This window comes from Microtus ochrogaster, chromosome 5 (genome assembly GCF_000317375.1).
Source record: "Microtus ochrogaster isolate Prairie Vole_2 chromosome 5, MicOch1.0, whole genome shotgun sequence".
Lineage (NCBI taxonomy): Eukaryota > Metazoa > Chordata > Mammalia > Rodentia > Cricetidae > Microtus > Microtus ochrogaster.
Window position 1 is genome coordinate 8,667,689 of NC_022012.1, and position 24,874 is coordinate 8,692,562.

Consider the following 24,874-nt stretch of genomic DNA (forward strand, 5'->3'; position numbering starts at 1 on the left):
AAAAACCAAAAAAAAAAAAAAAAAAAAATTCTACTAAATAAAATATCCTACATGTGACATTTCATTCTTTGCTTCAGAGAGTTGGCCATGGAGATAAGAACCATGCAGACGCAGACAGATCCCCTGTCTTCCTTCAATTTATCGACTGTGTCTGGCAGATGACAAGACAGGTATCACATCATCCACTAACCCCCCCTCTCACAGATCCCCTCTAAGCTCAGAGTGAGGGAGACGTGATCACTGACTGGTCTGATTCTTGGGTAGAATTCCCAGTGATTACAACTGTAGTTGTTGGGTATTAAAACTTGTTTTTAAGAGAAATACTAATGAACAGTTGGATACTAGTAGCATCTCAACCAGGGGACTGATAAAAATGAAAAGATTCCTCCTTTGGTCTTTTGCTCGTTGAAAGCTCTATATACTTTGCTAAGGAAATTGAAGAAACAAGCTATGTTAATTCCAGCCAAAACCAAACACTATTTTGAGTCATTTTAACTGTTTTAAAAGAAATGTTGGGACAGAAACTATAAGGCAGGGATTACTTAGCCCCTTCTCAGTCAGGGAGCTATCAGAACCCTTTAACAGTCTTTTGGGCAGCATGCTTATTTAAAGCAGCTGTGTAAACTGTTTTGGTCTAGAAAGTTACTAGAAGATAGCACTTGGTTAGCGATAGGAAGCAGAGCCTCAGGGTCTTGAAATGGTTTTAGGAGTAGGGTTAAGCCATAAGGCATAGTTCTTGTCACTGGAGACATGCCAGTAAAACAAGTAAGGCAAGAATATGGCCCAGCTGTCAGATTGGTAGATGCACCAAACCCTAACAAGTGTGACCTGGGAGCTGGGACCAATTAGGGTGCTGTTCAGATAGGATGGGAAGACTTTTTAGAAATGCGATATAATTAAAATCAAAAGGGGGAAAAACAAAAGTTGAAAGCATCTTATCAATATATTATCTAGGTAAAGAACTGTTAGCAGTAAACTACATGTCTCCAGAGCTGAGTTAGGTTGATAGGGACTGTTTCGAAAATACCAAGGCAGTATTTTTCCAGGTTGTTGTGGAATCTTTCACAGACTCTAATAGAGACTTACAAGTAAGTTTGTGAATGATTTTGCAATACTGATAGAATGGATTAAATTAAGCTTTTTACTACCTTTCGGTGGTAATTCCTTTGATGGTCCTCCAAAATTGGGTTGTATAAAATTAAGACACCCACTGAGGCTTGGGTAAGGGTGAATTCTGTGTTGGACTGATGTGAGTCACAAGGACCTTTTTGTCTTGTAAGTTATCTGCATAGCTGTACAGATACTTACTGCTGTGTATTTACTGATCGCATTTGCTGGGTACATTTGATATTATTGATTTATATGTATACAGTGTTATGCCTGCACACCAAAGGCGGCACCAGATCTCATTATAGATGGTTGTGAACCACTATGTGATTGCTGGGAATTGGAACACAGGACCTCTAGAAGAACATCCAGTGTCCTTAACTTCTGAGCCATCTCTCCAGCCCCACATTTTATATTTTTAATTCTTAGAAATAAGACATGTTAGCTGGATGGTGACAGTGCACACCTTTAATCCCAGCACGTGGAAGGCAGAGGCAGGCAGATCTTTGAGTTCGAGGCCAGCCTGGTCTACAAGAGCTCTTCCAGGACAAGCTCCAAAGCTACAGAGAAACCTGTATTGGTGGGGAGAGGGGGAGATAAAAAAAAGAAAAAAGACATGTAGAAAGCATGAAGACCAGACTTGTCAGAATTGCTGCAAGTCATAGATCAGTGGCTCACAAGTATAGGGTCAAGGCAGAGCAGGCACAAAACCAGCATTAAGTCCACTCAATACTGCTGCATTAGAGTGACTCAGAGGAAAACAGATTATAGCTTAGGTAGTTTCAGATGTGTTAAAAACTGCTTCAAAGAATCTACTCATGACAGGGATAAAGATACTTGAAAAATGTCTCATGTTTGTTTGTGGTGCTCAATTTGCAGTTCCCTACTGCGTTTGAATTCAACGAGTATTTCCTCATTACTATCCTGGACCACTTGTACAGCTGTTTATTTGGGACCTTCCTCTGTAACAGTGAACAGCAGAGGGGGAAAGAGGTAAAGTATGAGCTCTGGCTCTCACTCTGGTATGTATTTGGTTTTACTATACCTCACAAGATGTACTAAGATTATTTCTACCCATGAAGTGGGGATGAAGGAATCACACCTATAATCCCAGAAAACTCCAGAAGGTAAGGGAGAAGGATCACAGATCTGAGGCCAGCCTTTTAAAACAGACCCCATCTCAAAAGAAGTCTGAAGATGTAGAGGATGCTGGAGATGTACACTTCCGTGATGGATTGCTTCCCTAGGTCTGTGAAGTGCTGGGTTCAGTCCTGCTACAACAAAAACAAACAAAAGAACAACTCTGTAGAGGCGTCACTGTAGGTGGTATCGGTAGCACCTACCATGCACATCAACTTTTATTCTGAATACTGTCAGATAATAGGTCATTCTGGGATAGTACTCACAGTGAAAAGCCTTGCTACCAAGTTTAGATGTTAGACTCACAATACCCATCATGCAAATTCATTTTTGTTTTTGGTCAAACAGGCAAATAGTGTTAACTTTTGTGAAAATTAAGTGCTTCTTAGATCGTGCCTTGCAGGTATAGCTGATAGTGAATGTATTTCTGTGCATATGCTCTCCATATGGAATGGGGTATTAGATAATCACAAATAGAGCACAGCAGTCTTCTAACCACTGTCAATCTTTTGAGACACCCCCCCTTAAGTCTTAATCATACAACTTAAATACCACAAACCCTCTTTTAAAGTGATAATTTAATGGTATAACCACAGAATTTGGACCATTACCATTTAATTTAGAGCATTTTCCTCACAACAAAGTCATCCCATACCTGTTTGTCCACATCCTCTCAGGTCTGGGCAGATACTAACCTGGTCTCTCTATAGATGGGCTTTTTGTGAACATTTCATTTAAATGGAATCATCACCATGTGACCTCCATATCTGGCTCCTTCCATTAGTATCTTTTCAACATTTATATCATAGCACTCACTTTCTCTTCATGGTCAGATAATCTTCCATTGTGTGTACCCATCAGTTGACGATCTTTTGGGCTGTTCTTAATTTGGTTGTTGTGAACAGTACCGCTTTAAACATATGGAGCACTTTTGTGTGTGTGTTTGTGTGTGTGTGGGGGGATGTGTTTGTGTGGTGGGATACCAGAGAGAGTATTGGATGCCCTGAAACTGATGTCTTTTTTTTTTTTTTTTTGGTTTTTCGAGACAGGGTTTCTCTGTGGCTTTGGAGCCTGTCCTGGAACTAGCTCTGTAGACCAGGCTGGTCTCGAACTCACAGAGATCCGCCTGCCTCTGCCTCCCAAGTGCTGGGATTAAAGGCGTGCGCCACCACCGCCCGGCTTGAAACTGATGTCTTGAACTATCCAATGTAGATGAATTTTGATCTTATCTCCAGCACTGAGGCACTTTATGTACAAGTATTTTTCAATCTGCAGACTAGAATTGCTGGGTGCTTCACATAAACTGTAACTTTATTTTCATTGAAGTAGGTCCGTTCCCAAAGAGTCAGTCCTTTCCTCTATTGTTGATTTTAATGACCATGCAACACTACACAAATTTCACCTAACGCTTACCTATTTTTCCTTCTTGCAGAATCTTCCTAAGAGGACAGTGTCACTGTGGTCCTACATAAACAGCCAGCTGGAAGATTTCACTAATCCTCTTTATGGGAGCTACTCCAACCATGTCCTTTACCCAGTAGCCAGCATGCGCCACCTAGAACTCTGGGTAGGCTATTACATAAGGTGGAACCCCCGGATGAAACCACAGGTACAGACTTCCAATATGCAGTATGACTCCACTAGGTCTGTCCCACTCACAACCCCCACTCTGTTGGGTGTAATCCACAAAGTCACAGACACTGCATTATCTGACAGTCAGGAGACTTGTCTCAAGTGCACACACCTTCAAGAAAATAACTTTATAAAAGCCTAAAAACTGTAGGTCAATAGTCCTGAAGAATTTTAACTAAATGGTACACACTAGTATCTTCCAGAAACACATAGGACATTGAAAGAACAGTGGTGTCAATAAAACCTGAATTTAAGTCCACTGAGGAACTGAAGTTTGGGGCTGTCCAACTGATGAGACAGCCGGTGTCATAAAGCACAGAGAGTGGTTAAGATTGAGGTTGGCTGGGATTCCTATTGCAGTGATTTTGTTTGCTCTTGCAGGAACCTATCCACAACAGATACAAAGAACTTCTTGCCAAAAGAGCAGAGCTTCAGAGAAAAGTAGAGGAACTTCAGAGAGAAATTTCCAACCGCTCAACCTCCTCTTCAGAGAGAGCCAGCTCTCCTGCACAGTGTGTGACTCCTGTCCAAACTGTTGTATGAAAGGACTATTCGGTCAGGGGCATCGTTGCCAGGAATTTGACATTACAGCACCTTAGCAGGCTTAGGGTAGAAAGCCTTCTGTGTTTTAAATCCATCTATGGGAGAAACCTTCAGATGCTGTATTTATTTCAAGTCTCTCTTAGATGAGTTTAGAAACGTCCGCTGCAGGTGACAATGGAAATTATTTCATTTGTAATTAAAGTATACACTAATCTTAAGCCACCCAAAGAATACTAAAGTACTGGAATTCTGTATCCACGCATGGGAACAAATTTTTAATTCAAAAATATCTTAAAAAACTGAGTACCTGGTAAGATCTCTAGGCGGCAGAAAAGCAAGAGCAGCTGTTCTTATACCCAAGAGCATATGTGCTGGGCCTTGTTGGACATGTCAGATCAAAATCACCCTTCTCAAATTTCCTAATTTTTGTGGTAATATAGAAATTATTATGGCATATCAGTAGTTAAAAATTGCTGCTGACATTGTAATTAGGGTATTTTCAACAGCAGTTACTAAAGGTTGATGCCTTATATGTGCTTGGGGGGGATGGGGAGTGAAGGGACAAAGCAGTAGCTGTTATCCAGGAATTGAAAGAACATTCCACACCTTCAGACTAATTTCCATTTGTATGCTTATCACTAACATCAAGGAAGACATTTTAGAAACTGTTACACCACTTTATCTTAATGCTAATTGGCAAGTTTTAAGACAATATTTTAAAACCTTAAAAGTCTGACTTTAGTGCTATGTTTAAATTTCACATGATCACTTTACCAAAGAACACACTGCATGTAAAGACTTACAATCTCAGTGCCAGCAAGTAAAGCCTTGTTTCTCTACTCACCGGAGTTGGGTGCTGGTGTGAACAGTTGACCTCCTGGTGTCCATTTTACTCTAAGAGCCATATGTAATGTACTGTAACAAAGGAGCTTATTACCACTGCGTCTTTTAATTAAATGCTTTCAACTTTTGTCCCTGTCCACAGTTGTCTAAAGTATCTCCCCCAATCCAACTACCTAGAAAGTTCAATTTGAGCCCATCTTTCCTTGACACCTAAACAGCCCTTTTCTCAGTCATTAATTCATTGTCTCAACTGTCGTCCTGTTGTTGATGCTAGAAAACACACACATGCACAGGTCTCTCCATCCCTTTTATTTTTGCTTGTCTGGACAGTGAACCCAGAATCTCATACTTGCTAGGCAAGTGCTATACTACTGAGCTATATCCCCAGCATATCCAGTATTAACAAAATTGGTACTAAATGATTTGGTCTGATATGGAAATTTTTAGGGATTATTTATGTTACTAACCAGTATTCAGATAAGGTTTCTATAGTAGTTCACACTTTCCTCTCCAGACTGTTTTCCTCATGGAAACTTTTATCATCTTGGTATGGCACAAAGGGTTGCTGCTGAGATCCAGACATTAAAGATGGTCATACAATCACTCAAAAGCCAGAGGAATATAAGTGAAACTCTGTTGTTTCCCTTCAAAACCTTCCGATGTCTTCTATGATCTCCAAGAAATCATTGTGGAGTCTGCACACTAAAAGCACTTTCTGTGGAATGCAGCTGCATTCCTGGCACTCCTTTGTTGGCATCTTGTACAGAGTACAAAGGAGCTCTGCTCTGCTGCGAGTGAGCAAGCAAGAAACTGAAGCAGGCTCAAACCCAAAGCCCAGTTTGAATCCAGCTGGAGATAGGTAAGATTTAATCAGGAGTTGGAGCCATTACCACTCAAATGACAATTATTTAATGTCCTGATATTCAAACATGAATTGACATAAGTGGAGCAGTTGAAGTGGTGTTGAGATGTAATTTCCCATGTCATCAGAGCAGTTGCTCACCTTCCTGGGGTCTATGGACTCACTGTTGTCATTCATTGTTGCTGCAAACCTGCTTGTCAGAAAATTGCACACACAAGTAAAGTTTATATACAATTTCAGATTTATAAATCTCAATCTATGTAATGACTCTGAGAATTTTAACTAGAAAATTGTAGCATGAATAGTGCATGTTTTTAAGCTATAATCCATAACCTCCACTTGAGTTCCTTTAGTATATGGCTAGCGTGTTCACCAGCCTGTCTAATAAATCAGTCAGTCATACTGGGCTTAAGTGGAAGCAGGAGAATGACAAACATGCACTAAATACTGTTTCTCGATCAGGATACTAATATGCACTCTTGAGATTGGACAACAAATGACACTTTTGTTAGCTGGCTACTAAGTGAAGTTTAAAAATTGCTTTATTGATTTCAGTACCAAATTTATAAAGTTTAACATGTCGATCTATTCAAAAGTATAATTTACATTGACATAATGATAGTTGTGTGTGTTCAGTTCACACACTACCCTTTATTGTATATGCTAAAAGCAATGGGATTCTCTAAGAGTCAAGATTAAAAGCCAGTGCTTAACTGAATAACATGATTACAAATAGGTATTGTCTAAAAACTGCAGCCATGTACATTTCATAACATCCCCTCCTAGTTCTTTACTCCAATATTTCATTTATTTCATTAACAACTGTTTCATGAAGATGTTATATATTTCATGAGTAACTTACTTAAAATGTTTTGGTCTTTAAGAGTCAACATCTGAAATACCAAAAAGTAGAACAAAACAAAGTCCTCTTAAATAAATAAATATTTAAATACAGAAAACCTCTATCAGTAGTTGAAACAGTACATTTAATGGTATCTGGAGAAGGGAAAGGTAGTGGTCACTTCATGCCATGGGAAGATTTTAAAAACGAGACTTTTCAAGCACTGACTCTGGGGAAAGCCTCATATTCTAAATTTTCAAACCCAATTTACATATATTCCTACTTAAAAAACACACCCACGGGTAAAAAACTGGTCATCTGTTTACAAAGTGCAGTATAGTATAGAGGGTATAGAAATAGCATAGCTTCTCAGGCTGTAAAACTCCATTTCCATTTAGTTGTGCTGCAGAACACAAGAGATTATAATGAAGCTTGGGCCCCTTAATCCCTGCTAGTAGTGGCAACATTAGCAAGCATGAAACCTGGAAATTTTATCCAGTAAGGTACATCATTTATGATCTGGTGTCAGTAATCCCAACACAGATTACTGCTCTGCAGTGAATTCTGTATGGTTTGCATGTCCTTCAGTAACTGAAGATTTTTCCTGCTTTTTTCTCCAGGTCTGTGTTTGGCAAAATCCTTCTTACTTGTGGTCCTTGTGCCTCCAGATGAGCGACTGCTGCTGTTTCCTTCTTCCTCAACAGTCTTTTTCTTAGCTTTTAATTCCTTCTTCTGCTTATCTATGTTTTGTTTCTCCAGCTATCCAAATAATCAAGGCAGGGGAAAAAATCGAATTCAATAAAAACATTTTCTTTTAGCTCAAGTATTTTGTTTTTGACACACGGTCTTGCTATATACAGTCTTAAATTCTTGATCCTTCGGGCTCTGCCTCCTGAGTGCACCAATACCTTAAACAGTCTTCCTCTAACATTCAAATGATACATTCTAGGCAAGGGTTTTTTTTTTCTTTTTAAGCATATAACCTGCAGAAATCATCAATCATTCAGTACTTAAGTATGTAAAAACACTAAGTACACTAAGTACACTAAGTAAAGGTAGGAGGAGGTGTACTCACATTAAATAAACCTCATCAGGGCTTTCATCTAGAGAACTAGACTGTGGTTTTGAGATTACTGTGGAGCAGAGCCAGAACAAAGGTGGAGTCCAGTTCCTGGACTGACAATAACTGAAGTTTGGGAATAAGTGGGCAAAGCTGAAGTAGGTTTTGGTATGAGCAAACATACTACTTTTTCACATATTTAATCAGACTTACTATGTTGAAAACTGAAAAACTCTAGGTGTGTTGTAGACAATTTAATTTGGTCAAACTCAACCATTTAAATTTATCCATAAGTTAAAATTTATTCATAAGGCTAAAGATGTTAAATATATTCAGTAAAGACTTATATGAAACCTAAGTGAGAATTAACACTTCTTTATTAAACCATGTAACACAGACTGACTGTTCCTCAAGAATAGCCTGGACAAGTAAACATACCTTAGCATCATCAATTAATATAGACCAAGGGGGAAAGTTAGTCATGACCAACAAGTGAGGGGAAGGAGTTACCTGGGCTTGGTATTTTCGAACTTTAGTTATCTGGTTGGCCTTTGCTTCCATTCTCCCCACTAATGCCTCCAATTCACACTCCAAGTTGTCTTTCATTTCCACAGTCGGTGACTCCTGGATGAGTTTAGCAAGCTGCTGGTGATCACTACACACAAAACACAAGTGCAGCTTCCTTAAGTTTCTCATCTTTAACAATTATATCCTTTAAATCTCGGTATGAATGACCCACTTTGCCTTTTAACAAAGAGCTGCTTCTTCCAGGGAACCTGAGTTCATTCAGTTCCAGCACCACACTGATACATAAGTGGTTCACAACCACCTGTGACCTCAGTTCCAGGGGCTTTGGTGTCCTATATTCTTGCCTCCTTGGTCACCAGCCCATGTGCTATACACATAAATAATACAAAATGAAGGTATACACAAGTATTCAAGTTTGTGTTCACCCAGGGTTGTAGACTAATATACTTTTATTTGCTTTCTTCTCCCTCCATCAACATTCCATATAAAGAAATTCTACAGGAGGACACTGGTTTCTAAACTGTCCTAACTCAGTGACATTTAGCTAACCCTAAAAACTATTAACATTCACATAGCATTAGCCATCTAAAAAAATTAGAAAGGGAGGTGGTAGCCATGTCAGTTACGTTTATTTAAAGTAACTTCTAGCCACTGAGCTAGTTTAAGGATTATGCTCAACACCTGTTAACAAAATTAGGATTAATAAATTCAAGCAACTAAAAAATAGGATTTTAGAGCCAAATGTAATTTAAAATTAAAAAAATTAAAACTCACAAGCTCATTTGCCCAAATTCATCCTGTAGTGTCTGTAAGACATCCGACAGCTCTTCACTGACACTGCTGGAAGGAGGTATCACTGGCTTCTTACTCTTGTTACCTCGGGAACAAGCTTGCTTTGCCAAGGGAACACTGTTAACAACTCGATCATTGCACAAAGCTTTACTGTGGTGCTTCATCAGATGCAAGACATGCTGAACATTGGCTACTACGGCATGGCTGGGACTGGTGGACTAAAGAGAAAAGAAAGTAAGTTAAGCAAACAATATCCTCTTCCCATTTTCTAGTTCTTAACCTGAGCAAAGTAAACCACCTCTTAAGTCTAAGGCACAAACGTCCTACACTGTCCACCCTGTGTCACACACACACACACACACACACACACACACACACGTCTAGTATCATATATGTGGGTGTGTTAGTGCATACCTGTAATTCTAGCACTTGGGAGGTGGAGGCAAGGGGACCAATAATTGTTCATCTTGTGCTACATAGGGGCTCAAGACCTCATCTAAAACCAAAGACAAACACCACCAAAAACACCCCAACTGGCCTTCCTGCCTTGGCCTTGTGTTCTTAGCTCCACCCCTATCATTCATTATTCTTCCTGATCCTGTGATGTGCTCCCAAGCAGCCAAACTCCTTAGGACAGAGAAAATGGCTCTATACGTGTAGAGCACAGCCTATACTTCAGCTCAACCCTCTACAGTCTCTTGACTTAATTTTGTGAGCAAACTATTTGCAAATGGTATTTCTTTGGTGAAGCCACTTTCATACCCTGCCTTAAAGCCTAGTTAAACGTACCATTTCTAAGCCGGGCGGTGGTGGCGCACACCTTTAATCCCAGCACTCGGGAGGCAGAGGCAGGTGGATCTCTGAGTTCGAGGCCAGCCTGGTCTACAAGAGCTAGTTCCAAGACAGGAACCAAAAGCTATGGCGAAACCCTGTCTCGAAAATTTAAAAACAAAACAAAAAAAACTCACAACGTACCATTTCTAAATGCCTGGGAGATTAACTGCTCCACTTCTCAGATAGCCTGGCAATTTTTATATCTGTCTATCATTGTTTATCACAACATACTCTGATGTGGGATCCCCCTGTATGCTGTGAATACCACTGGTTAATAAAGAAGCTGTTTTGGGCCTGTGATAGGGTAGAGCAGAGCTAGGCAAGAAAAACTAAAAATGCTGAAAGGAGGTGGAGACAGAAGCTATGAAGCCGCCCCTGGAGTCACAGACACATTGACACTTTGTGGTAGACCACAACCTCGTGGTGGTTCACAGATTAATGGAGATGGGCAAATTAAGATGTAAGAGTTAGCCAATAAAAAGCTAGAGCTAATGGGCCAAGAAGTGATTTAAATAATATGGTTGTTATGTTTGGGTCTGAGCTACCAGGCGGCCAGGAAACTAATAAGCCACCTTACTCTACAATACTCTATGTATCTGCGTGTCTATTTTATGTACTCGCTTGTTCTTCCAGGTCCTAGAGCAGTGGTTCTCTACGCCACCTTTAATACAGTTCCTTATGTGTGGTGACCCCCAACCATAAAATTATTTCGTTACTACTTCCTAACTGTAATTTTGTTCCTGTTATGAGTCGTAATGTAACTATCTGTGTTTTTGTATCTTGAGGTACACACCATGCTTCCTTTGAATAGTAGAAAGCACTCAAGTATATCTGTCACAGCATAAACACAGAAGGAATAAAACCTGATAGTTGTCTCAAAGTTCTTGTTTCCAATGGGAAATAAGACTCTTAATAGTTGGCTGGACTTGTTGAGCTCCATTAAGCCATCAGCACAACTTGTTTAAAATGCAGATTTATGGGAAAAACTTAAGCCCTAATATGCTCATTGCTTAAAAATGTTTCCTTGTAAGTGCTTAGTTTGAGTTTGTCCTGACTAACTTTAGTTGGTCACATCAGGAAAGGAATCTTACATCAGACCCAGTGGGGTGATCCTAGGAATGCAAAGGTGGCTAATGACAATCAAAATAATCACTACATGCCAATAACTTACACACACACACACACACACACACATAGTATGTATATTAATATGCAATGAACAATTTTTGTTGCTATTTTTCTGATTTGAGTATAGTAATGAAAAATTTGGGCTAACAGTCTTACTTTTCTAGTGACTCAAATTACCAAAGACAACAAAATGGGTATGACTCTGGACAGGACAAAGAATGATATTGCCAGGTGAAACAGGGTAAATGTATCACTACAGAATTCAAGAGTATGATGGCTCAGTAGGTGAAAGCACTCTGGCTATACAAGCCTGAAGCTATTGTGGAAATACAGAACTGCCTTCAGCTTGAACCCTGACTTCAGATGCATTGATGCCCCTCATTGAAAACAAAACGTTTTTAATGAACACAAATTAAGAAGTTTGTATAAAGAGTAACTTCACAACCAAATTTACAGAGGCTTATATTAAGACTCAGGAGAAAGTCTGTTCTTTGAGTTGATGTTATAAACAGTAGTTTGTGCCTTCTAAAAGGGTTTCCTAGAGCCAGGTACGGTGTTGGTTCATACCTATAATCCCAGAAGTTCTGAGGCTGAGGCAGAAGAAATTTTTTTTTAATATCCCATAAAATGTGTAATAAAGACTAAAGCAGGCTGGAGAGATAGATCAGCCATAAGAACACTGGCTGCTCTTCCAGCGGAATTCCAGGCTCAGTTCTCAGAACCCATTTGGCAGCTCACCTGGAACTCTAGTCCCAGGGGATCTAACACCCTCTTCTGGCATCTCTGGGTATTAAGCACAGATGGTACACAGACATACAGGGCAGCAAAACACTCATACACATAAAGGGAAAAACAAACAGACACTGAAATAATTTAAACATGGAAATCAATAGCTACATAACTCACCTTTCCAGCAACAAAGGGCATATCGCCTAAGCACAATCTGTAATGTGGCTGTGCACCGAAATAGTTCTTAGAACCTTTCTGGATGGAGATAAAAGAAAGCCATTTCATTTATTTTGGTGAACTAACCCAAGACATCAGCTCACTGTGGAACTACTAGGGACCTAGCTGTACCAGCTAATTCTTTGCTGCTGTGACCAAGTAGAAACAAGGCTTCAAGAAGCTACTTATGAAGGAAGAACTTACTTGGCCCACAGTTTGATCAGATAGAACTCATCATGGAAAAAGTTTGACAGCAAAACTTGGGGTTGGTGGTATTCATCATACTGGACAAGAGTCAAAATGCAGAGATAAAGGACAGTAAGTGAGCCAGGCTAAAAACTTCAAGGCCTGCTTCCCAGTGACTTCATGGGGGCCATTTCACACCATTTCACATTCAAACCACAACGCCTTTTATACATCATATTACTTGAGGCCTTGAATGGGGGGGGGGAGGGGAAGACAACTGGCAAAACAGACCTCAGAGTTAGAGGAACAGTATTCACAAAGCATTTTAAGAGTCAAAGGTGATAAAGGCAATGAACACAGATGCATATTCCTAAATGTTTATGTTCTTTTGTAGTTCCCAATGCTTTCATATAGGCCCTCACTACCAGGAAAAGAATTCACAAGTAAATTTTATTTCTCTTCAACTTTGAGTATAGAAACTAAGAATGAAAGAGACTCACTCTCCCAAGATTCTACTACCATGTGGCTCGAGTGTTGTTGGCACAAATTATTACACAAAATTGGGACTTAAGATTGTGATTGGTTCAGTTTCCATACCTTTTCTGGCGGTTTTGACTTTTTTTTTTTAATTTTTCTACTGCTGGTTGGAACATACGAAGAAACTGTCTTATCTTCAAAAATAAGTCTGTTTGCTTCTAGACCAGTCTGCAGCTAGAAAAAATTAGCATGGAGTTAATGATGCAAAATAAAAGCTATCATTCACATTTGAGGTGCCATATAAAAGTCTATAACTATAGTGGTAATCATCTCACTGGTAGAAATGGCATGGCTTTAGAGTATGCCTTTAGTCTCTCATTTATGTGAACTGCTGAGCTACAGTCGGCCATGCCTTGCAAGGAAGCACTGTTCCACTACTGGTAGTTACTCTGCAAATTCTACTTCAGGAATTAAATGGAATACATGTAGCTCTAAACTGACAAGCAAGCAAAACACCCATATCTATAAAATAAATGTAAATCTTGGGGAAGTTGGGAGAACCTGCATTTTTCTCTATCTTTCAATAGCCCTGCTTTTCAAAAAAACTGCAAAAGTGGTTATCTTGTATCTCTATATATTAAAAGTAGTCTGGAGTTTGGTAAAAATTCTAATACCAGATTCCTCCTCTTAAAGAGCTTAAAAAATTCCAACTGAGAAAAAGTTCCTCAGAAGTTATGACTGACTTTTAAGAAATAGCACAAGTAATGGATTAATGCAAAGAATACTGAAAACAGAACATTCCTTCCTCATCTCATGCACTCTAAGGACAGGGTCGTCACTGGCAGTGGAATGCTGGGCTCTCTATCCCAGGAGCATGCCACACTTGGACATACTGAGTAATATTATACTAGACCTAACTCCACAGGATGCCATCCCTCTGGAATACTTAAACTGTCAACAAGTGTGAACAACAGTAACAAATGAACCACTTAGGGCTACTTTGAGCTGCTTTTCTAGCTCATATCTAGTTTTTCTAGTGAATGTCTTCTATGTGTGCCTGAATTTTAAAAAGCTTTTTTTTTTTTTAAAAAAAAAATCATTTCTTGTTTGATTTCCATAGCACTATAACCCAGGCTCTGGAGGGCTAAATACTCTGTTCAAGGTTTTATAAACCAGACCCAGCAAGATACAGAAATGCATTTCCTCCTCCACCTGCCTTCCACTAGCGCAGTGTTCATCATAAGAACTCAAACTGACAAGAATTCATCAATCAATAAGTTTGTCAAGATTTCTGTTTAGCATACAAAGACTCCAATTTAATAAAGAATAGCCCATACTTTTGTAATATTACATGTGAGAAGCAAAGACATCTTAAAACAGTGATCAAAAATGGTTAAGTGGCCATTTAACAAACACACAGAAAAAGTAAATCTACAAATCATATCAGGTTTAATAAAAAAATAGGCATACCCAACCAATAAATGATTCAAAGAAGCACTAGAAGAGTAATATTTCTATTCTTGCATCAGCAGCTGTGAGAATGCAGGACACTAAGACAAGATGCCATAGGCTCAACTACAACAGGTCCATTAGTAACTTCTAAGATCTGCTTCGTGGGTTACTATGATAAAAATTAAAATACTAGCATCATCTTAAAGAGGTTGGAAAAGAGAGACTATCTAGGAAATATCCAAACAACTAGTTAAAATATAAAACAACTTTATCTTAGCATCTAAGAAAGACTTTCTTATCCTCACTGTGCCCTCTATAAAGCAGTTCTGGCTAGAATACATGAACTCATGTCCTGAATCATCTACACAATTCTACCACCAGGTGGCTAGATAGGATAAAATTCAAAACTAGGAGAGGACAGAGTTCATTCTTCTACTAAGGCAGGCAACTACCTTAATTTCGGTCCCAGTATCTTAACAGCCTTAAGGAGTACTGAGGACTGAACCAAGTGTCTCATGAATGCTAGGCAATCAATCCTTCAACTATAACTCCAACCCAAGACACACTCTTACAGTGGATACTGAATGGTTGGCGAGTGGCTCATCATACCTAATGATGTAATGAATACATCATGTTTGATGTTTGACATGTTTTTACTTCACAAGTATTTTTTATGTCTATGGATTTATATATTACAAAACTGCCTGCATTTATGTATGTGAATGTGCTTGGTGCCCCAGGGTTGGAAGTGTCAGACTCTGGAACTGGAGTTATAGATGGTTTTAAGTCACCATGTGGGTTGCTGATAATGAAAGTCAGGTCTGCTACAAGGACAACCATGTGTTCTTGATCTCTGTACCTTCTCTCCAGCTCCAATCTCAAAGGTTTTAAAAATGCTAATCCAGGCTGTAATCTCAAACATCCAAAGAACTGCTCAAATTTTCTTTGCAAAGTTACATTCCTAATTTCCAATACAAAGCTCTCTGAGGTCTACTTATGGATCTGGTGCTCATGCGTAACTTCCCTATTAAAACACTCTCCCTGCTCATCATTCCACTCACCTCTGCTGCCTGAGCCTGCATACGCTTCCTTTCCTTCTCTTCTTCACGGAGTTTACATTCCAACTCTTCCATTTTTTTCTAGTGATAAGAATATCAAAACAGATAATGGTTAAAAGTATCTTTTTGTAGAGCTTTAAGAATAGTCGAAATAGGGGGCTGGAGAGATGGCCAGCGGTTAAGAGCATTGCCTGCTCTTCCAAAGGTCCTGAGTTCCATTCCCGGCAACCACATGGTGGCTCACAACCATCTGTAATGAGGTCTGGTGCCCTCTTCTGACCTGCAGGCATACACGTAGAAATAATATTGCATACATAAATAAATAGTCAAAATAAACATGTTAGTTCACTCTGGTAATGGCTCAGGCCAACAAATCAACTAATAGTTATTAGTGAAGTAGCTATGAGTTAAGTGGCCAGAATCGGGGGAGAGAGGATCTATGATCTATGTCCAAGAACACAGTTTATATAAAGGAAAATATTGCATAAAGACAAATCTAGATCTTCACTCAGTAGTATTAATTTTTCAAGTAAAGCACAAAAGTAAAATTAGTTCAGAAAAATTACATGATGTAAGTTTTAAGTATAAAAACATTACACCCTTCACTGTTTTCAAAAAGAGCTACCTTATGTCCAGCCACCAAGATTACAAAATATCAACATTCCTTTTCAGATCGCTTTCTTTTTAAAGACTATGTATAAGACCTTTGCATTATAAATACCCACATTTATGAACAAATAGTGACAACCACAGCACTCTACATCAATAAAAGTAAAAGTCATGTGCACTGACTTCTGCAAGAGCCTGCATTGTGGTAAGCTTGTTGTATTCCTGTTCAAGAAGATCCAGTTTCTCTAGCTGGCTCTGAACGTGGGTTTGATCATGTTGCCGTTCTCTTTCTAGGGAAACCTGAGAAACACCACCAAAATGCACTATGAGATGATTAAAAAGTTTTAAGCACACCACACACCCAGCATAATTCTATGTACTTTGCCTGTTCTTTCACAGACCTGCTGGATATGGAAAGGAATTCTAGGAACAGAACACTAAGAAGAGAAGACCTTGGGGGTGCCGATGATCCGTGTCTTATTTTGTATGTATATGCATAACGTGCCTTTGGATATTAGAGTACATCTTCTAAGAACTGGTACCCTCTTTTTGCCATGTGGATCCCCAGGATCAAACCTGGCTTTTCAGGCATCAATGCAAGTGCCTTTATCCACTAAGTCATCTCAGCAGCCTTGGAATATTATTCTCAATATAATACTTTACCAAATAGTTTATATAAGGTTTTATGTAAAGGCACATATCCTTAAACCATGGATAGAGGATTTACTAGACACACAAATACACAAGTATTTCCAGTTAGTCTGATCCTATTAAGTACTCTCTTAATGACTATAAGAACTTGTATGGCCGGGCGGTGGTGGCGCACGCCTTTAATCCCAGCACTCAGGAGGCAGAGGCAGGCAGATTTCTGTGAGTTCTAGGCCAGCCTGGTCTACAAGAGCTAGTGCCAGGACAGGCTCCAAAGCTACAAAGAAACCCTGTCTCGAAAAACTAAAAAAAAAAAAAGTGTATGCATTTATTTCCTTTGAATGCAAAATATACTCTTTTTTCCTTCAAACTTAGGGTCTATATACTTAAGGAACAACAGTTTCACAATAAACAAATCAAAATAAATGGGCAAACATACTAAATGGATATATTTGGAAAAGCCTAACACTAAGTATCTGAATATGCCATTGACATTTCTTCAAATTATACAAGAGGGAATTATGCAAGAGAATTCTGGATAATAAAACAATCCAAGCAGTAAGACTGTGAAAAGATGTGTAACATGATTAATCAGTGGCACATTTTTCCCAACTCTGCTGTGTAACTGCTTAAACATGTAAGTCTAGAAAATAGTATTTCTCTTTTACAACTGCAGATTATGCATTTAAGCACGTAAGAAATCAAGTTTTGCATAATAAGGTTGAACTGTCCATAAGAAAAGGATGTTTAAAAAATATCGGACATCGATGTTGTAATTATCCTCTACAAATGACAAGTTACTTAAATACAAAGACTACTGATACAACAGAAGAAAGCCATTTTGTTTAAAATTTTACAAGCGTAGTAGTTGGGCACACAGCTCATCTGGTTGAGTGCTTGCCTAGCACTAGAAAAAGCCTTAGGTGCAATGCATAGTATCATGAGTAATGGTGTGTGCCTGTAATTTCAGTACTTTGTAGATGAAGTCAGAAGATGAGAAGGGCCAGGTCATCACAACACAGTGAGCCAGCCTAGGCTCTATGAGGCCCAGTTTCAATAAACAAATTAATTACCAGGCCTTTTTAACTGCAAGGAATTTTATAGAGCAGATTTCAGAGGTACATATGGTTATTTACACATTTGATAATACAGACTCCAAGACACTGACATGACTATTAGTGAAATTTAAGCACAAGTCTACCAAGTATAAGAATCATATATAATAAACAGAGTCAGTCAAACCATTATCTACTACACTGAGCCTAATAAATTTCAGCATGAGGCTTTAATAGCAGTGCCATCAGGCCTCTCTGAGAAGAGGTCCACTAATCATCTGTCACCATTATTCACTTCATGTGGGAGGTGTCATACCTGCTTTTCTAAGACAGATGTCCTTTCCATTTCTGCATGCTTTATCATATTTCGCATGTACTCCAACTGTTTTTCTAAAAGATTACATTTATTTTCTGCAGCTAACAACTGGGATGTCAGTTCTAAAATGAATACACACAAAAAAGTAGTAATTAGCTAACACAGAGGCTTATTCCAACAGCTTGTATACAGGAACTGAATTTACAGTACATACGTGAGCTAGAGGTAAGTTCTGTGGTAGAGTGCTTGCTCAGTATGCCCGAGTACTGCAAAACAAAACAGCAGCCCTCCAAAACTGCCAGCCCCTTCCAGTAGTCCTAGAAACCTCTCTGAATGACTTATGTTCTTTATGCACGTCACACGTCTCCTCACAATAACGCCTGATTGTGATGTAATTGTCTTGGCTAGAGTAACCATCACAATGTGGAATTCTAAAATAATTTACATCTGGATAGATCTTAGTTTCCTTCTTGGCTAAACAAACCTTGATTGTGCTTTGATTCTTTATTCTTTGAATTCTCTCTCTCTTGTATCTGTTCATCCAGTACTTTCTTATATTCAATTGTTTCCCTAGACAAGGTTTTCACACTTTCTTCTGCCTGAATCCTTTCCAGTTCCAAGCGTCGAATCTTATCTTGAAGATTCTTAAGAGCAGAAAATATGGCTGCCAAGTAGAAAATGCACAAACTTAGGTTAACAACGCACACAGAGAAGCTCTCTGTCTTCTGACAGACAACATCCTGTACCCTAGGATGACCTCAAAAATCACAGTAATTCTCCTGGCCTTAGTCTCCCAAGGGCTGGGTTATAGGTGTGGACCGTGGAGTTCAGTTCTGAAAAGTTCAGAAGACTGACAAGTCCAGTGGGAGATCACTCTCTGAAAAAAGGGCCTTATTTCCTAATTCAAAAGTCTTCCAAGGGGAGCCTTTGGCTAATCATACATAAATTCACAAACGTCCTGTGGTGCTTTGAATAAGAATGGCCTCCAGATTCATGTATTAGCTTAGTCAACAGGGAATGGTGCTACATGTTAGGGTAGATATGACCTCTCTGGAGGAAGTGTGTCACTGCAGGTGGGCTCTGAGGTTTCAGAAGCCCAAGTCAGGCCCAGTCTTTCTCTCTTCCTGCTGCCTTTAGAATTGGATGTAGAACGCTGATACTTCTCCAACACCATGTCTTCCTGTATGCCACCATTGTGTAAAGCTATGTAGTTCGGGCTTTATAATCTAAGGGGTTGTACAATCCTCCTCTGAGGCTAAGGAAAGCTATGGAAGCCAAGCCTATGTCAGGGCTGTGCCTGAAAATAGCAACACTTATAAAGGAAAGCATTGTGTGAAGCTATGTAGGGGAAACCTGGATTGTGTTGGAGACCCCAAGATGTTAGAGATGCCAAAGTCATGGGATATCTGCCAAGAAGAGCTGCTAACAGGAAGTAGAACCGGCAAGACGTGTGTTGCAGTCAACAAAGCTGAAAGGAGTTGGAAATCGGAAGATCTCTTGGACGTCATACATGAGATGCACAATGTGGAGTTTGTCTTGCTGGTTTCTGTCTTGTTCTGGTACCGTTCCTCACTGTCCTCCCTTGCCCCTTTTGGAATGGCAATATATATTCTGAGCCACTGTGTGTGAACGATGGAACTTGCTTTCTTACTTTGATTTTACAAGGGGTACAATGAGGAGATTTCCATGAGTCTTAGGAGAGGCTTTGAATTTTTAAACAGTGTTGAGACTGTGATAGAGTATTGGGATTTTTGAAGTTGATCTGAATGCATTTTTGTATTATGATATGGCTATAAGCTTATAGGGGCTTGGGAGTGTGGTTTGAATAATAATGCCCCCGAAAGGCTCATGTATTTGAATGCCAAAAACCCTACTTGTTAGAGTAGGTGTATCCTTGCTGAAGGAAGTTTGTTGTCACTGGTGGGTGGGTTTTGAGGTTTTAGAGGCCCACACCACGCCAAGTATCTCTTTTCCTCCTACCTTCAGATCTGGATGTAAAACTCTGAGATACTTCTCCAGCACCACATCTGCCCTGCATGCCACCATGCTCCCTGCCATGATGACTTCTGATATTATAAGTGAGTCCCAATTAAATGTTTTCCTTTATAAGAGTTGCCGGGGTCATGGCGTCTTGTCACAATAAAACGTCTCAAAGTAGAGTATTAAATGTCGTAAACCACTTAGCCTCTGGAGGACACACTGAAATGAGAGCAGCTATGCCTATTCACAAAAGACCCTAAAAAGGTGTCCTAGCATTTCCTCCTGAAGGTGAGGAGGCTCACAAAGCTTACCAAACAGCTCAAAAGGCAGGATACAAGGCCCTTCTCCGTAGAGAGCTCTCAAAGGTTGCTAATAACTGTCAGTGCCAGGTAGACACTTCCTTAGTGACCTGTAAATTGCCCATGCTCATCTGAGGAAGCTCAATAAACACAATGCTTCATCAAAGTTGTCTTTAAGAATGGAATCATCTCTCTGGTCTGTTATGGATACCTCTCTTTGGCAAGCAGGTATTTGTTCATGTATCCCTAGCAACAGGTCCACAACACATCTCAAATGTGTAACTATGCCAGAGTCAGGGGTCAGCCTTGGATTCCATTCCTCAGGGGATGGTGTCTGTTCAGCCAAGGTCTCTCACAACTAAGGCTCACTGACTAGGCTATGTTGGCAAGACAGTGAGCCCCCGAGATCTGTCTGTCTGTCTCTGGCACACAGCACTGGGAATAGAAAAGTGCCAAAAAGCCTGGCTTTTTAAAAAAAAAGTATTGGTTTTGTTCATCCTCTGACAGGTTTATATATGTATGTATGTAATGTACCTCAATCATGTTCACCTACCTCTCCTCACACTCCTCCAGGACCTGGCCCAACACACACACAGCCTCCTAATGTTTGTCTTCTTTAGAAAAATATAATTCAGAGTCTAATCAGTGCTGTCTACATGATGACTGTGACTTTTTAAAAAGGTATTTATTTAATGGGTATGGGTGCTTTGCCTGCATGTATATGTGTGCCCCATGTGCATGCCCAATGCCCAGAGGCTAAAAGAGGGTATCAGATTCCCTGGGAATCAAATTACAGACAGCTGTAAACTGCCATCTGAGCACTGGGAACTGAACCTAGGTTCTCTTGGAAGAGCAATTAGTGTTCTTAACTACTAACCCATTTCTCCAGCCCCTGCCTGAGACTTAGGTTCCTGACTGATTTCTGGAGATGACAGACTAAGTATTTAAGTGAGTATCCATGATTTGGTGGATAATGTTCAACAGCCAATATGAAGAGCTCTGTAAATTCACAGAAATAAAGGGGAAATATATATTATTCCAATTTCAAAACAAGAGAGGTCAAAACTAAGAATATAAAACCAACCAGTAAACAAATAACATTTACTCTGTTACAGTTGGTTACCTCTGCTGTTGCTTTCTGGATAGGCAAGTGTGGGCTTATTTGGGCTGCGTCGCAGATCACTATTAAGGAAAGGCTTATCAGGTGGATATAATACATATGCAGATGAAGAATGACGAACCATATTTCCATTAGACCTTGATGGTTCTACTAGGATGTTCTGAAAAAGAAAAGAATGAAATTACCTTTCAGACATTTAAAGCAAATACTCATGACTGAGAAACACAGCATGTTTCTCTAAAAGGCAGTAGAAAAGAAAAACAGCATACTGATCTCACAGTAGAACCCAATCTTTATTGATTTTTGTTTAGAGATGCAACGTTTTGGGTTAAACAGCCACATGGCAAAAAAAATCATGCTCACAACAACCTCAATACAAGTATTTAGGCAAGTCAAATCTTTGTTCAGATCAGAGAGGCACAAATTGCTGAATTACTCTATCCTCAATAAACAGCATATTTGCCAAATATTTATAATGAGCAAAAAATCTCCCTAAAGAAAGCATGTTTTCTTAAAAAAAAATATATTTAGTTAGCATGAAGAAACTACTATAAAATATTCAGACTTATATATTCTCATATAAAACTATTTCTTCACATGCACCATCTGTCACAAATCTGTATGCCCCTGAATGTAAACTGGAATTTTAGTAGCAGGTGAGTTTGTGGTGAAGAGGGAAATAATGGAGATGCTAGAAGCTAAGGAAGACAGGATGATTGCCAGCTGTTCAGAATTCTCACATCTAGTTCTTTACAGACTGCCACACAAACTAGAATTTTCAATTTTCTGAAGAACTTTATTGCTAAAATATTAGTGTAGTCTGTAGGTACAAAGCATTACAACAATAAACCGCTTTCTAAACAAAAAAATATTCAAATAGATACATAATGAAAATTTGTATTTTTGTGCAACAGTAAGACAAACTTCCAATGGATTCATAAAAGCAATTACAAAACACACTGTTGCTATGAAAACTACAAGAGGCAATGAGCTCAAGAAAGTTAGAAAAAGAGCCATGGTCACTTCTCAACCTTTTGCCTAAGATCAAATGACAGCTCTACCTGTTGTAACATGGGCTCAGGCACTAACATTTATCCTTTGAGAAGTCTAATAGCAAAATAAATAAATAAAATCCAATGGCAAACTGAGGTTTTGAAAGTAATTTGAAAAACAGAAATTTTAATTTTTAAAAATATCATCATTGTTATTATATAGCATAATGAATTGTCCCATACACTGATCTTGTATATAATTAACAGAGAACACTGGGTTTTTATTGGTTAGCTAGAAACTGCTAGTCCCATCATTTAACTTTCAAAATAAACTAGTGGTTTTTACTGTTGAGTTCCCTTATAGAAGCAACAGAATCTGGTTACGTTATCACTGCAACCAAATAATCAACTGGTTCTAAATAGAAAACCCATGAATAAGCCCTTCTGTGTTCCAAAACAAACAGCAAGCGTAAAATAAACCCCTCCTGGTACTTCTTATTCCCTCTCCACTACCTCCCAGTGCCTTGAAAGGATGAAGACAAAACCTCTCCCTGGACTCCAAGACTCCTAGACTGATTTCTGAGTTTTTAAAGCAAAATCTAGGTCAGCAGATAAAGGTGCTTGCTGAACAAGCGTAAGGAGCTGGGTTAGCCCCCAGGACCCACTAAGGTGGAAGGGGGCAATATCAAAGCTGTCTTCTGCCCTCCAGGAGTAAATTGTGGCATGTGCTGCACGCACACGGTATCACTATGAAAATTTTTAAGTAAAATAATCTTTCTCAGAAGCATGGATCACAGTCATCATTTACCTAAGCACTTTTTACTCAGTGGAGGGGCAGAGATGATCTTCCTAGGTCTCTCTTCATAAACTTCCTGCATCTCTCCTTCCACTTTTATTAAATGTCAGAGTTCCCCAAGGCTTGGTCCTCAAGGTTCCTTTCTTGTTCACATAGATTCTCTTTTTAAAAATATCTTCTAATCTCAGGCCTCTTAATTTTTATTTGACAGTAGCTTTCAAGTTAAATATGGAATTGAGGTCTGAATCTAAAACTCCAAACTCATAACCTCCTTAGTTATGGGTTAACATGGCTATAACTAAAATCTTGGTTAGTTACCAATCAGCTCCTCACGAGCTTAGCAAAACAAATGGCACTGGCTCTGTACAAAACCCTTGTATAGTCATTTCATTAGCCCATATCTAATCTCTGCAAATCGCTCCATAGCATACTCTGAATCCCTAACGCCCCAGATGTTGCTGTAGTGGCTATAGGTTGTTCTTTGTCCACTGAATTCTCTCTCTTCTTACTAGAGCGTTTTCCTAGAGACTGAGCTCCACAGATAATCTTACAAACGCCAGTGACTAAATTCCCGCGCTAGCTTCTCCAACGCAGCAATTTCCACAGCGCCCTAGCGATCCCGAAGGAAGTAGGAGCGCGGGCTCTGGCCGCCAGGGTCGCACTCCGGGGCCCGGGACGCCGCAGACCTGCACACCTACCGAGCGGGGCCGTTACGCTCACGTGACCACGCGGCTCGGTTTGCACAGGCCCGAGCGCACCGGCCCGGCCGGGACAGCGCTCCACAGAGCCGGCGGCGAGGACAGCGAGCTCAGGGTGGCAGGGGAGGCGGGCAGGGCTGCACCGGAGGACAGGTGCAGCCTCCCGGGGGGACCCGCCGTCCGCGCAGTGCGGCCGACGCCAGATCCGGGGCCACCAGAAAAAAGGTGAGACAACCCGGAGAGCCGTCCCGGCCCACCCGGAACCCAAAGAACACGCTGCTTACCGAAAACTGAGACTCAGAAGCCGCCGAGACCGAGGCCGCCGCCATGTTCCCGCCTGCGCAACGCGGGCCGCCGTCCTCGAGCTCCTCCTCCGGGTTCGACAGCTGCCCGCTGGGGGCGAGCCGAAGCCGAGCCCCCGATGGAAAGGGCGGGCGCGCTGCGAACCGGCTAGGGGCCTCGGCTTCACACCCTCCCGGGACGCCACACTCCACAAGCACTGAAAGAGCGCCGCGTCCTGACAGACGTCTTCATTAGCCAATCGCGAAAGAGGACATCTTCTGGCGGCAGGCTAGAGCCCGCCCCCTCTCTCGGTGACGTCACAAGGTAGCGCGCCGCTGAGCCTGCGGGACGGCGACGCTGTGAGCCGACGGCCGCCACTGTGTATTCTGGACAGGGCTGGTGTCGTGGAGGAGGGCGCGGAGGCCGGGGCCGCTGGAGCGGGTGACGGCTGCCTAGGGAAGCGAGCGGAAAGTGCAGACACGCCATCAGCACCCCAGCAACAAACTCCCGGGCGCTCACCTGACCACGCCTTTCCAGGTGAAGTGATGGTCTTCCGGCCAATGACAGGCGGGAGTGGGAGGGGCTTAAAGACACGGTCCAATGGAAACCCATGGCTTCAAAAGCGACGCTTCGTGACTTGTGTCCCAAGGG

The 24,874-nt window shown here is 40.5% G+C and overlaps 2 protein-coding genes across 5 annotated transcripts in view; one reads left to right on the top strand and one right to left on the bottom strand.

Annotated features, from left to right (window-relative positions):
• Window positions 1-7,791, top strand: part of Mtmr2 (myotubularin related protein 2) — a 57,302-nt gene extending 49,511 nt beyond the window's left edge. For all 4 annotated transcript variants that reach the window (XM_026779340.1, XM_026779341.1, XM_026779342.1 and 1 more), the window contains 5 exons: window positions 78-170; window positions 1,987-2,100; window positions 3,680-3,856; window positions 4,261-6,124; window positions 7,589-7,791. In XM_026779340.1, coding sequence (XP_026635141.1) covers window positions 78-170; window positions 1,987-2,100; window positions 3,680-3,856; window positions 4,261-4,422 — 546 coding nt within the window. In that variant the 3' untranslated portion in view covers window positions 4,423-6,124; window positions 7,589-7,791. The remainder of the gene's footprint in view (window positions 1-77; window positions 171-1,986; window positions 2,101-3,679; window positions 3,857-4,260; window positions 6,125-7,588) is intronic.
• Window positions 6,131-24,413, bottom strand: Cep57 (centrosomal protein 57). Its single transcript, XM_005346801.3, has 11 exons — window positions 24,226-24,413; window positions 21,459-21,615; window positions 18,541-18,720; window positions 18,057-18,178; window positions 16,221-16,337; window positions 15,432-15,509; window positions 13,039-13,152; window positions 12,217-12,294; window positions 9,331-9,566; window positions 8,539-8,683; window positions 6,131-7,727 (listed from the first exon to the last, which is right to left on the bottom strand). Exons 1-11 carry the CDS (start codon window positions 24,268-24,270, stop codon window positions 7,494-7,496), a joined length of 1,506 nt encoding a protein of 501 aa, XP_005346858.1. The 5' UTR covers window positions 24,271-24,413; the 3' UTR covers window positions 6,131-7,493.
• Window positions 24,414-24,874: the final 461 nt, after the last annotated feature.